Below are 13,898 nucleotides of genomic sequence, written 5' to 3' on the forward strand. Positions count from 1 at the left end.
AACATATATTTATGAGTTATGGCTTACTTAGATATTGTATGTGTTTCGACTTTTGAGTTTATTCTACAAATAACTCATGTCTTAGGTTTCATATTTTTTTAAGGAAAAATGACAATTTTCTATTCTAAATTATACCTCATTTTACACTTTTTTCCTGAACTATCAAAATGAATAATTGAAACCCCAAAGTTATAACTCTGTAACACTAAACCCCCTAACGTCTACTTTGGGGATTAAGTTTAACATAAATTAGTATTAAAAGATCAATTGATCTCTCATTTCAAAATAGATTTTAGAGGGTCAACTGGTCTTCTAATATTGAGTTTCGTTAGACTTAACTAAGAAAGTGACGAAATGAGGTAAAGTGTCACACATGATTTAGTTTATGGAGACGATTGTGCATTCTTGTAGTTTAAGGGGGGTTAGTGTATATTCTAGGGTGGGGAAAAAGTGATTTTCCCCTTCTTTTTTTATTAGATGATCATATTTATGCATTAGGCTTCACTTAGATACCGTCCAAATTTTTTTATGAATTAATAAATGTCTAAATTACCTTTTTTTTATCATACTTATTTATTTTTTAGGTACGCAAAGCTCAAATCTTATATTTTGATTTAAAAATATATATATATATATATATATATTAATTATCTTCTTTTTAAAAAATTTTGTTTATGTCCACAACAAACTAATTAACTTTAGTATATTAATTATTGTTTAGAAAGACGATAATTTTATCAAATCAAGATACTAATTGACTTTTGGTGTAAGCAGAGACCGTATCCCAAATCTTTCATTCATTAATAATAAGGCAGAGTTAGGGAGGGGGCAGGAGGCTATGACTTTAGAATTTATTTTTAATAGTAAATAGATGGAGTACAGTTTAGTCCTTCAACATTTATAATTGATTCTCAAATATTCAAATTAGTAAAAAAAAAAAAGTACAAAAAACCCAAAATATTTTAGAAAAAGAAAATCCCAAAAGACAAAATATTGCCTTGGCCCATTAATCAGGGCATGGCCCTTTAAATACTTACAAAACTTCCAAATCCAAATCAACAATTTTTCAAAGGAAAAAAAAAAAGGCAAATAACCAAAGAAAAGAGTACAAATAAAATATAGAACTTAAAATATTTTTGTTTCTGAAAGCTCGGATTTGTGTTAAAAACACAAGAACTATTTAGACCTCAAATTAATAAATTACAGCTCGGTTGATTTTACTCTAACTTAAACTAAATGCGGAATAGAGTAAATGCGAGCGAACAAACAAAACCGCTACTCTAAGCCATATTCAATAAAACACAGCTATAAATAGAAAGCTAAAAGAGTAGGGAAGAGAAATGCAAACACGAGATAACACACTGATGTGTTATCGAAGAGGAAACCGAAGAACTCGACGAAAAACCCCTCCGCTGCCTTCCAAGCGGTAAATCGATCCACTGGACAATAAGTTGAGATACACGAATAGAAAAAAACCCTCCAAGCCTAGTCTACCCAATGCACCTAAGCCCTCCAAGCTCTTACTCCAACAAGGCTTTTTTGAACCGTGTCTTGTCTAGCTTTCCGGATCCCGCAATGCGCCCGATTTTTCCAATGCTTCCCAGCAGCACCAAAAACTCACTAAACATTTAGTATGGGTGTGGTAAGTGTTTGGGCTATCAGCCTTTCAAGGATGTAGAAATTGAGAGATAGGAGTAAAGGAAAACCACAATAGATTGTATGTAGAATTGTGAGTATGACAATCTCACACTCTCAAGGATTGAGGCTAAGGTTTTCTCTTTTGAAAAGCTCTCTATTCAATATGTGGGTAATTATGGTATATATAGTGTGTTTGAGAATGTAGTGGAGCAGATAAGACAAAATCGCAAAACATACTGTTTCGCGGGTATTTAGTGGGAAGGTCTCACCCGCGAAACACTCGCGAAAACCAGCTGTCACCATCTGTCATGACTCTTCGCATTCCAGTCATGTGTAAGACACATGCATCATTTCGCGGGATGCTTAGTCGCGAGCTACTCGCGAGAAGTCTTCTGTCTTCACATGCTTGAGTCTTCACACACTCTCTCTCTCTATCACACAACCCTTACAATAAAATCCCACATAAAGTACAGAGTATAAAAGATTGAATAAAATTACAATTAAATTTGGCACGGAATTAAAGCCAACACAGTTGTAAATCACAACTTTACAATTTCTTATTGGTTAAACAATTGTTTAATTGTTTGGGTTTGTACACTTCATTTTTTTTTAATTAGTTATATAACTAGTTTATAAAATTCAAATATTTACCTTTTAAAGTGTGAGTAATTTATGGACAAACCATCTATTATATGCATATTTTAAGAGAAAAAATTTTCAAAATTCAAAATCTTTTACTTAATCATTGGGGCCAAAATATGAAATTTTAGGTGTTGAACTCCCTACAAGAGTTCAAAAATATGATCCTAAGCAAATAGATTTTACTTTTATGAGTACATGATCAATCCTTGATTAATTCATAATCAAATTCGAATGATTTTAGTACATCGGAAGAACATAGTCACGGTGGCGAAAATGGGCTTTTGCCATTTTGTTTTAAAATATCTAACAAAATGCTCCCTATCTGATACTATTTAGGGAAATGCCCTTGTTTTGAAATTCGATTTTTATAAAATTGAGTTTCAAATGTAAAACTTGATTTTTGGACGATTGAGTTATGGCGGAATTGAACTTAGAAATTTTTTTTGGAACTTGAGTTCCATGAACTCAAGTTCCACAATTTTTTTTTTCAATTGCTATAACTCGATTGTCCAAAAATAAATTTTCAAAACAGGGACATTTCTTTAAATAGTTTCACACAAGGGGCATTTTGCTGAATATTTTTTTTAAAAAATGGGCAAAAGTCAATTTTCTCCTACATAGGGCATAATATTTTCAAGTTAAAGTTAATATATGGAACTAAGTATTTGTTTTTTTTTTATTTAAGGCTTTTGTTATAATTAGTTGGTCCCACTAGATATATTTTTTGGCTTTGCCACTAGATATATTTAATAGTTAAACTAATTAGAACCTACATTTTACAAATTAAGGTTTAGAATTTTTTAGACATTCATATTTTTATGATGATGATATAATGGATTGAGTAGTTTTTTTTTTTAAGCTATTCTATTTCAGTTGTTGGCGTAATGTGATTTTTGTTTGTTTAATGATTAATCTATTATTGAAAATCAAATTATTCATGCATAAATTAAGTGACATACCTCATTCATTAACTAAAAGTACTAAACATGATTTTAAACTCGAGTTTGGTTTGAACTTTTTTTTTTTAGCATATGGTTTGTGTGGAGGGACGAACCTCTCCCTGAGAAGGTATTGTCCAGTTTGGGTGAAGACCCTCACATATTTGATCAATCCCACATCGAAGAGAGATGCCTCCCACCTTCGACTTATAAGCGCTGGGCCTAGGTGAAGGTGTATCATCTAGTGTAATCTCTTCAAGATCCAACGAGATCTCACCATTTACTATTGGTTTTCAGCTAGATTCGTCAGATTTCAGCCAGATTCAATGAATTTTTAGCCAGATCTGGGGATTTTGGCCAAATCCGACTTCGATCAAGACCCGACCATGTTCTAGCAAAGATCCGTCTGAACCGACCTGACTATTTGACCGATTGGCAGCGGGTCTGCAAATTGTTCACCCGACTTGGTTGGGTCGGTCACGGGTTGGGCATAAACTTAACCCAGACCAACCTGTGGTCACCCTTACGCTCGAATAGGAAAGCCACACTAATCACCCTTTCTTAACCATTTTTTTCTTTCAAAAAAAAAAAAGGCTCCTCTTTACATTCTTTTCTATTTATTAATATACTAGTTAGGATAGTTTCCTTCAGGTTGCATAACTATATATTAGGCAATATATATGTCATTGAAAATGATTCAATTATATTATACAATAAACAAGATACATACCATCTAGAGAACACTGGTTTAAAAATTTTAATCATACATTTGGTCTTCAATTATTCTAATGTTTTATTAAATTTCAGTTTAATTCTTAACCTTTTAAATCTATATATAAAAAGAGCCAATGGCTCTATCTACGGTCATTTTTGGTTTAGTTAAGTTTTTGGACACTAGCTTCTAAAAAACACTCTGTTTAGTACTTTCTATAGAAACTTTAGGGTGTATTAGTTTGAAGGTGAAATAGGGTAGATGGAAAACTTTGGAGAGAAAATGAGAAGTAATTTTTTTTTTTTTTTAGTGTGTTTGGTTGAGTAGGAAGGAAGGAAAATAAATGGTGGAACCTAAGTGTTTTTTCCCCGAGTCCATCAAAAAGTTTTTTCTCCAAAATGAAGAGAAAACTAAAAGAAGAAAATGAGGCTATTTAATGGACAAAAATGCCCATGTCCACTTCCTTTCTTTTTATTTTTCTTTTTCCTATTATTTTTTTTTTTTTTTGTTGGGCACATTGCCTCTCTTTTTTTTTTTTCTTTTCTTTATTGGACAACTGGACTTTTTTTTTTAATTAATTTTTTTGATTTTGGGCTGTGGCTATGGGTGGGTACATTACCATTTTTTTTTTCTTTTCTTTCCTAGACGTTTTTTTTTTCTTGTGTGATAGTTGTTTTGATTTTTTTTTTTGTTTCACTAGACATGATTTTTTTTGGAACATGATTTTTATTTTTTAATAAATTGGGTGATTGCTTTTTTTTTTTAGCTGTTTGTCACTATGTTGTTTTAATTGATCATCGTTTTTTAACAAGGATGTATGAGTAAATTTATACAAACTCACTTTTTTCATCCCTCTATTTTTCCACTCCCAACCAAACAAAAAGGAGAGGAATTATAATTTTTCTATTCTCTCACCATTTTTTATCCTCTAATTTTTTCACCCCTCCAACCAAACGGACCCTTAGTTTGGTCAATGGATAAACACACCACTTCAATGAGATGGCATATTTCTTTCTATTTTTTTATTAGTTCACCAGCTTGGTTTGTGCTACACATTTGTGTTTTTGTTTCTCTTTTTTAGTACATATATTATATGTGTTTTTTGGTTTAGGAGTTGTTGTTATGATATAAAAAATTGTCAAAATATTTTCACAATTGTTAAAGAATTAATTCCTTATATCTATATATAAAAAGAGTGAATGCAAGTAGTTTCGCTACAGTATTTTTAGTTTAATTGTTCAATTTGCACTATTTCACTAGTGGTTTTTTTTTTTTTGAATGTGGTAAAACTAGAGTAGATTTGCTACCGTATAATAAAATATTAACACAACAAATTGACATAATATTTTCACAATTGTAGTATAATAAAATATTAACATAACAAATTGACACAATATTTTCACAATTGTTAAGGTGATAATTCCTTATAGGTAAAATTTAAATAATAAAATATCACACTGGAACCAACCACAACTAAAAATAAAGGTATTGTGAGAATGTTAAAACATCTTATTGTCGTCACAATATTTTCAAAACTGTTGAAATGTCAGTTCTTTACAAGTCAAAATAAAATATAATAAAATTATAAAGGTATTATGAAACTATTGTGTCATTTTGTTATGATTTTAGAAATTTTTTGTTGGTTTAGTCAACTTTGTTGAGCCAAAATTCACTGTTCTACATATAGTTTTCTTGAGTTGACTTTTTGAATTTTTTTTCTTTACGCACCATTTTAAGTAAAAACACTTAATTTTACACACAAAAACAAAAATTCAGGATAAAAACATTTTTCAATCTTTATGTTTGGGGTAGTTTACAATTTCTCCTTAAACTTTAAAATTAAGCAATTTTTCGCTTAATATTTTGGAAAATAGAAAATTTGTCATATTGTTATTTTCTTAGTTAAACCATAATGAGAGTTTATAATTTCTTAAAATATTTTATTGTGTAATGTCTAAAATACTCCCATTAAATTTTAACATCCCAAAAATTTTCTTCAAGTACTTTAAGTTTTAGATGGTAGTAATTCTTAGAAAGTTGGAATGATTATATAAGATATTTTATTTATTATCTAAAATCCATTAATTGTCTAGGTTTAAATTTTCAAAACTTATTTATTAGCTATTTTATTTATATTTTAAATAGCTACCCTGACTTTGCATGTGATCAAAATTCTTATACGAATGAGATTAACTTTTTTATAACATAATTATTAAAATTCTTAAAATTAATGTCTCTTTTAATTAATGTAAATCTTTATATACTTTAAAAATCAAATGATTTATATTTTTATTTTGTGATATAAATAAATCTAAAATTGACCTTAATTACTTCATATTTTTTTTCCCACAACAAGCATGTACCTTGCACATGCTACCCTAACTAGTGGTTATAAAAAATGTCTATGCCGTCAACTGATAAATAAGAAAGTATAATATGGAAAACAGAAAATACTAAAATCAAAGCATTGCTGGCTGACATGGAGTATCCTTACCATCAACAAATGCCGCCTGGGGTCCATGTCAGCATATGGGCTTGATCTTAGTATTTTTGTTTGCTACATCATATTTTTCCAATCACTGTCAATTTACATTCACCAATTGACAGTGATGACCTTTTTGACACCACCACACACACATATATACACGGTTAAAGATTAAGATTATCTTTTCCTAAAGAAATATGTATATCCGAACCAAAAATTCAACTGTGAATAAATGGATATCTTCTGCCTTTAGAAGGACTCACTGTATCTAACCATGTACATTTGATTGAAGATATCAAATAATTTAAAGCATTTGTTTTATCAAAAAAAAAAAGGGAAACTTTTGTTAATCCGCACTTGCCACCAAATCAGTTGAACTACCTACTCTTCTGCAGACATAATGGTAATTGATCTAAACAATCTCCCAGTCAGACTCAGAGGATTCTTGGTCTGGTGTATCAGGGTTTTCAGCAAGATATGATTTGGAACCTTTTCCTCTTTGTTGATCCAATTCTGCATTAAAATCATCATAACAGGTTGCATTCTGCTCATCTTCCTTCTTCATCTTCTTCTTCAACCCCAGTTTTGAAGCAAAGGCTTCATTAAAGTCTTTCTGAAAGAACCAGGAAAACAAGAGAGATACACAAGTCCTTATCCATACTGCGATATTGCATTAATTAGTTTCCAACTATAACTTTACACAGCCTAAAATGCTAGCTAGAGCTTGTTTCTAACTCAAATATTGTTAACTTGTATATTATTATTACTTGGAATGTTTGTTTCAAAGTATCTGTTAGAATCATATATATATAAACATGTGGCACATTTTTTTTGAAGTTCTATTCTAAATCAACAAAGTTTGCATTTATATCAAAGTATTAGTTCATTAAATTAGCCAATAGAGGATCTGAATTATGAATTTCTCTATTGAAAATTGAGGTGTCAACCAATTAAAATACAAGATTGTTGATAAACTTATTGAAATATTGGAAAAACTAATAATAAGTTGCACTGCATATTGCGTGGGAATTTAGCTAGTTATGGTTAAATGGTTAGATTCATCATTTCCTACCTCCTTAAATTTTTGGAAGTACCAATAATTTTCATAATTTGACTTGTCTACATCAGAGAGAAGGGAGCACTAGAAAAGAGAAAGAAAGAAAGTCGTACCTTGACAGAACTATCTTTTGATTCTTCACAAGAGACGGTATAAAGTTCACTACAATATGGTACCATAACAGAACTTTCATCAAGCTGCACTTTATCAGATGGTTGAACAGTTTGTATGCCTTGCTTGGTAACATCATCCTCCCCGGACCCTTTATCAACGGATCTACAGTCTCTTCCTAAAATAATGCAGAAAACAAAACATATGGTAACATTCCTCTACAATTATTTTGTAATTATTGTGTTAATTCATAGTGAGCACCTGATTGCAACAAGGGAGAAAGAGCACAAAAAAAAACGAGAACTTTCTTATTTAGGCTTTAATTAAAAACTTCTGTAGGTAAACATAGTACATTGTACAACTGTGCATAAATGAACTACACATCTAGAATCTTATAACTGCAATAAACAATATGTACTACTAATAAAGAAAGAATTATTTTTTGGGATAACTACTACTAAGAAAGAATATCCATATAATCCTCAACCCATATGTATGGGCAAGAGAATGGAGGAAAACCAATAATATCTCTAAGCAAATAAATGCTATACAACTGCTAGAATTAATAATAGGAAGAGAAAGATCCAGAACAATAAAAACAATAAGGTACTTACCAATTGATTGTGTTGAGGTATCACCCCAACGAAGTTCAACCTCCACGACTTTACTCTCACTAGACTCAACCAAACTAACAGAGTCAGGGGATAGTGAGTCATCACAAGCCTGAGCATCTATCTCTTCTGCTGTTTTCTTGAAAGAGTTAGAACCTTTGACATCATCTAGAAATGGCAGCAACATTTCTGATCTACAATCCAATGTCATCTCACTATCAGCTTGGAGTTGATGGGATAACCGTCCCATGCTTGAATTCTTCTTTCCAGAGGTTTGCTTCTCCTTAGTAGGATTTTTCTTGATACCAGTATTGACATTTTCCTCAAAAGATAAACCAATATCCATGCCCTCTACAGGTTCTACAGAAGATGAATCTAGCAAATGATCTCCTTTGGAAGGTCCCTCTTTAAAATGTTTTTCACCAATACATTCTTCAGACTTTTCATTGGTGGTTCCATCAGTGTTTCCTGCCACAGACAAGTCAGAAACTTCTTCTATGTCCACAGAAGATGGAGGAAGCACATCTTGCATGACTTCTGAGCTACGTTCTCTAACATTCCCACTCTCCATCTCCAACTGGCTTTCATCATTTTGAACCTCATACTGTTGAAGAATGCAATCAAGTATAAGAGAAATAGTGGCATGGAGACATAATGTGAAAAGAATTCAATTAAGGATGGTGCAAGAATGCAACAAGATACAAGCAACCAAAGTAACATAACACACATCCAAATTAGTACACAGTTTGACAATTTGAAAGATGGCTATAATGTTTGAGCATTACTTGTTGCTCAAACAATATATCAACTAATAACAATAATACAAAATCCTCATAATTAAAATTGACAGCTGAGTAATACATATTTACAGTACTACACCCATGAGGTTGTCAAGATATAGATGCTGATAAGGCACAATCAACGTAACATTTACATACAATAGAATGCCAAAATTCAACCACCACATAAAACGAAAACAGCATAAAAAGGTCAAAAGGAAATTTAAAAGGATACCTGCTTCACGATCTCATCCATTTCCAAACACATATCTTCAAACTTCTGGGCTATGTACCCAACCCATGGAATGACTTTAGATATGTCCTCCATATTGACTTTAAACATGTCCTCCATATTGAACACAAACAACTAAGCTATAATCCACCTTTCAGATGCAGGCCAAAATCACAATTTCTTCACCTCCCACTCACAGGATTATACTGCAACTATTCTGATTAATGAGTATTCAACATGCTCATAAGACATATTAGCAATATATATGAGATTGCTGGACTATTAGCAAAGAAACAGGACAAATGATAAACATAAAAGCAAAACAATCGAATCCAGTGAATGCAACATCTAATTGTCGATTATTGAAGAATATTGCCCTATATCGTCTACCAGCTAAAATCAAGCCTAACATTTACACATAAACATGGGCATAGCTGACATACTGCCGTGTAAAGCAATCAAATATGACAAGCATTGACAGCAAATTTGTTCAGGTATTACTAAAGAAGACAAGACACCCTATCAGTGTTCATTCATTCAAATTCGGATTTGGAGGAGAAAGTACAACAGAACATGTTGGAACTCAACCTATATAATAGTTCTTTTTTTAATAATCCTAATAGTTAAAAATCTGCACATGAACAAACTGATCTTGGGTTCATGCTGCAAACTCTCTCCTTGAAACAAAAGATTCATATCACATTTTGAAATTGTAATTCTTGAAACTTTTAAAGAGAGTGGGGCCAAAAATCAACACAGTTACTTCTTGCAATATCTAAAGCCAAAACTCTTCATTTAGAAGAGCATCCAAACACCCCTATGCTAATGCTATATACATACATTACCAAAACAAACTGAACTTGACTAATCATCACATTGCCACTGTGGACCCTAAAAGTATCAATCATGGTTGCTCTAACTTTCCATAATCAAAAACAATCCCAACATCATAATCTCATTCATGCTAACCTCGATAATTATTCAGACACAGATGCTTTCACCAAAGCTGAGGTTTTATTGCCAAACTGAAAAAAAAAATGACAAATACATAAAATCCAGCTTTAACATAACTTTAATTGTCAGATTTGGAGTCCATTTAATTTATCCGAGCTTAATGAGACAATTCATTCAATAACTGGAAACCAAAACAACATTAGATACAATTTAGGACTCAAAACTGTTTTGCTTCTGTGTCACTTTGTCATGCAAGAGCACCATACAAACACCATGAATCCCCTCTTATTTTTCTTCATACTTTGGCTCTGACGTACAACATTGTTGTGGTCTAGTGGTCAAGAATTTCAAGGCAATTGAACGAGAATGAGGGGTTGAAGAGTAGCAAACACTAACATTGAAAAAGAACCCAAATACCGCAGATGATCAAAAGCCATAAACTACCACAATGTGACATTAGTAAACCACAAAGATCAACATGCAAAAGCGTTTTAAAGTCACGGTATCATTAAAGCTTGTAGAAGGTAAACAAAAAGCAAGAGAGCTACATCGAGTACGTAAATTTTTTATTAAAAAAAAAAATCAAAGCATGATGAGTTTGACCACCACTTACAGGTACTAAGAGTCGAACACCCAGAAACAAAGTCCTTGAAAATTCTGAGATTCTAAGGAAACCCAATTCACCAAAGCTCAATAGAACAGAGGAAAAAAAAAAACATAGAAGATAAAGGAGAGAAGCTTTGAAGAGTTACAAAAGAAACAGAGGTCTAGCAAGTAGCAAATAGCAATAAAAGAATCCTATTATTAACAAAAAAGGACAGAGTAGGAAAAAAAGGAACGAAGTTGGTAGAACTTCATTGGCTCCATACTTCTACTTCTTTAAGGAAAAGGTATTCTTCTTTACTTCCTATTACTAATCATCACACGCACAAGCCTTCGTGACACCGAAGGCGTTTCTATCTAAAATATAACTTCCTCTAGTTGACTTTTTTTTTTTATTATTATTATTTCTCTTTTAGAGTTGTGGGTAATGAGTAAGTCAAGTTCATGATAGCATATCATTGGCCTTAACTCTAACTTGATTAGGCTTTTTTTTTTTTGGATACAGTGCAAATATGATTAATACTTTCTTGTGGTCATCTAGCCCAAAATTTGGAGTCTCCTAATGGAGTTCTACATCCAATTGGAAGTAGAGGAACCAAATTAATTCGTATTATTTCCCATACGGAACCAAATCAATCTCTTGATCTTTTGATGGGCTTCTTACGTTTCTTGAGGAAAAAACAAAGGTTGCGTTTTCAAAAGGCTGAAGTTACCTATCTAATCCAAAATGTTTCAATTTTTGTTTATTTTGTAGTGTACTACTTTATAAGATATATATACAATATTTTTCAAAATATTTTGAAATTTTTTTAATTTTTTATTATACGATTTTGAAATTATTTTGATATGATATGTTGTTTTTTGATTCAATATCAATTCCATTTGCTTTTAATCTTTTATCACCAAGGATTGTTTTTTTATTCAATGTCCACTTCCATTTGCTTTTATCAGCAAGGATAAATTCATGTTAATACTTAATAGTTGTTTTATAAAATTTTGATATCCCTGAAATTATTGTTTCCTAAAAATCATTTAGGAATTTAAAGTATTTTCAGTATGTAATTTAAAATTTTCTTTTAAAACAAGTAAAACTTTACAATATATGGTACAAACTGTTAAAAATCTTAAATCCTCCCAACCTATACCGTAAGGGGTCAATTTTCTAGACTTGTTCACATATTAGTAATTTGGTTTAAGCTGGGCCAAACGATAACAAAGAAACTAATTTACTTTCTCCTATTTGGAGCTAGGCTGCTTTTAGAAAAGTATGGTGGGCTAAAATTGATCATGGACTCAACTTCAAAATCAAAGTGGACCCCTTAGTTGGGCTACAATAAAGAGCTAATTTTATATTATTGTTAAATTTCGAATTTTTGTTGTGATCGACTCTGGAGTCTGGACTTTGGAGTCTGGCCATATCCAAAACCAAGGGAAAAAAAAAAAAAAAAAAAAGAGTCTAGGTTGACGTCTTTTTTTGTTATTTTAAATTTAATTTTAGAAAATAGTAAAACTATGATACACAGATTTATTCTCTACGTAAAGAAAGGATGTGTGCAAATTACAATTATGGTCAATTTTTTTTTTTGGGAGAAGAAAGACAACATTTTTATTAAAAAAAAAAAACCAGCTCTAAATCACAAAAAAGACTTGTTGTGAAACATCCTCCATCTACATAACACACTTTGGGATATTTATCGAATATTTAGCCAAATTATGAGCAAGATTATTATCTTCCCTCCTAATATGAGAGTAAAGTAATTGAGTAAAAAATTTATAAAAAAAAAAACAGGAGAAAAATAAGTCAAAGACAGCCCACGGTCCTTCAAATTAAGCCTTCATGATGAGGATTGAATCTCCTTCTAACATATCACGGGCAATACTTATATCAGAACCAAGCTCAAGTGCACGAATAGCAACTAGAGTTTCAATCTCCTTAACTTGGAAAGCTTGAGGGAATTGCTGAGATAAAGAGGCAATGATAAGGCCCTAGTTGTTGCGAATAACCACTCCAATGTCAGATTTATTCTCATGGATAAAAACTGCTCCATCAAAATTAATCTTAAACAAATCAAGAGGTGGGGGTTGCCATAAGTTATGAGGCTTGGGAATTCGCGGTTGCTTGGGAGGTTGAACTAAGGAAAATTCTTCAAATCGATCTTTGGCAACCTGAGCTATATGATCAACATCAACATTGCAACTGAGTTTATTCTTCTAACTTGATTTCGCTAAGTCCAAATCGACCAAGCAATCATAGCAAACAGCTCTAGGCTCTGGTGCTTCTGAAGAATCCAAGACATAAGGTCTTTAAAATCCAAAAGTAAGTAGTAAGGCAGAAATTGCAAGCATCAAATGTAGACAATACCGGACCTAGCTCAGGGCATGCCCACTGTGGACGCAACCGGGGGGAGTACGCCTTGGCCAAGTAGACCAGGGCAAAGAAGAAAAAATGGAGTCACCATCTAAAATAGGTCTAGGAACCATAAATATAGCATCCTTCATGGAAAGATTGATCTACTACTAGAGCATGTGTCTAAAGTTTAGGTATAGGGATGGGAAGGTGTTAAGCACCCAACTCCACCCGACCCGTGGGTCAGCTTCTACTCATTGTGTCTTATATCTTAAACTTATTAAAGGCATATTCAAAACTTGAATTTTAGGTTCACACACAAAACAAACATACATCTAAGCAATCAATATGGCATTTTCATCCCAAACCCTAGCATACATTTATCATGCATCTCAATATATCATATCCAAGGCAAAAACATAGAGATGACTACAATTAAACATGGGTTATAGGCACCTAAACATCAAGAACTCATCATTCAACCAAGCATGTTCACACTTATCATCGAAAACATATTCGAAACAAATACATGTTCATATGAATGCATGACTTACTTTACTATATCACAGTACCTATGCATCAATACATGATCATGTTACATGCATGTTCATGGCAAAACAACAAAATTGGAAGATAAAACCCTAATCTAGCATGTGAAGAACAACCAAGGCAAACAAACATGGAAGCAGAGACATATACACATGAAAACAAACCAAGACAGAGTCATATTAAATAGATAAAGTAAAGAAATAGAAGCAAAATGTTCAAATTAGGGTTTATAGGCATGAG

General features: G+C 32.0%; 1 protein-coding gene across 11 annotated transcripts; it reads right to left on the bottom strand.

The window, feature by feature from the left end:
- Positions 1-6,592: 6,592 nt before the first annotated feature.
- LOC142634235 (uncharacterized) lies at positions 6,593-11,078 on the bottom strand. Of its 11 annotated transcripts, none has more exons than XM_075808525.1 (6): positions 10,773-11,078; positions 10,175-10,230; positions 9,209-9,411; positions 8,198-8,798; positions 7,586-7,761; positions 6,593-7,028 (listed from the first exon to the last, which is right to left on the bottom strand). In XM_075808525.1, the coding sequence occupies exons 3-6, from the start codon at positions 9,323-9,325 to the stop codon at positions 6,828-6,830; spliced, it is 1,095 nt and encodes a 364-aa protein (XP_075664640.1). In that variant the 5' UTR covers positions 9,326-9,411; positions 10,175-10,230; positions 10,773-11,078; the 3' UTR covers positions 6,593-6,827. The 11 variants fall into 11 exon arrangements, with proteins under 11 accessions (XP_075664640.1, XP_075664644.1, XP_075664645.1 ...); XM_075808529.1 differs by having other exon boundaries at positions 9,209-9,417; XM_075808530.1 differs by having other exon boundaries at positions 9,209-9,422.
- Between the last annotated feature and the right edge of the window lie 2,820 nt (positions 11,079-13,898).

This window comes from Castanea sativa, chromosome 5 (genome assembly GCF_040712315.1).
Source record: "Castanea sativa cultivar Marrone di Chiusa Pesio chromosome 5, ASM4071231v1".
NCBI lineage: Eukaryota > Viridiplantae > Streptophyta > Magnoliopsida > Fagales > Fagaceae > Castanea > Castanea sativa.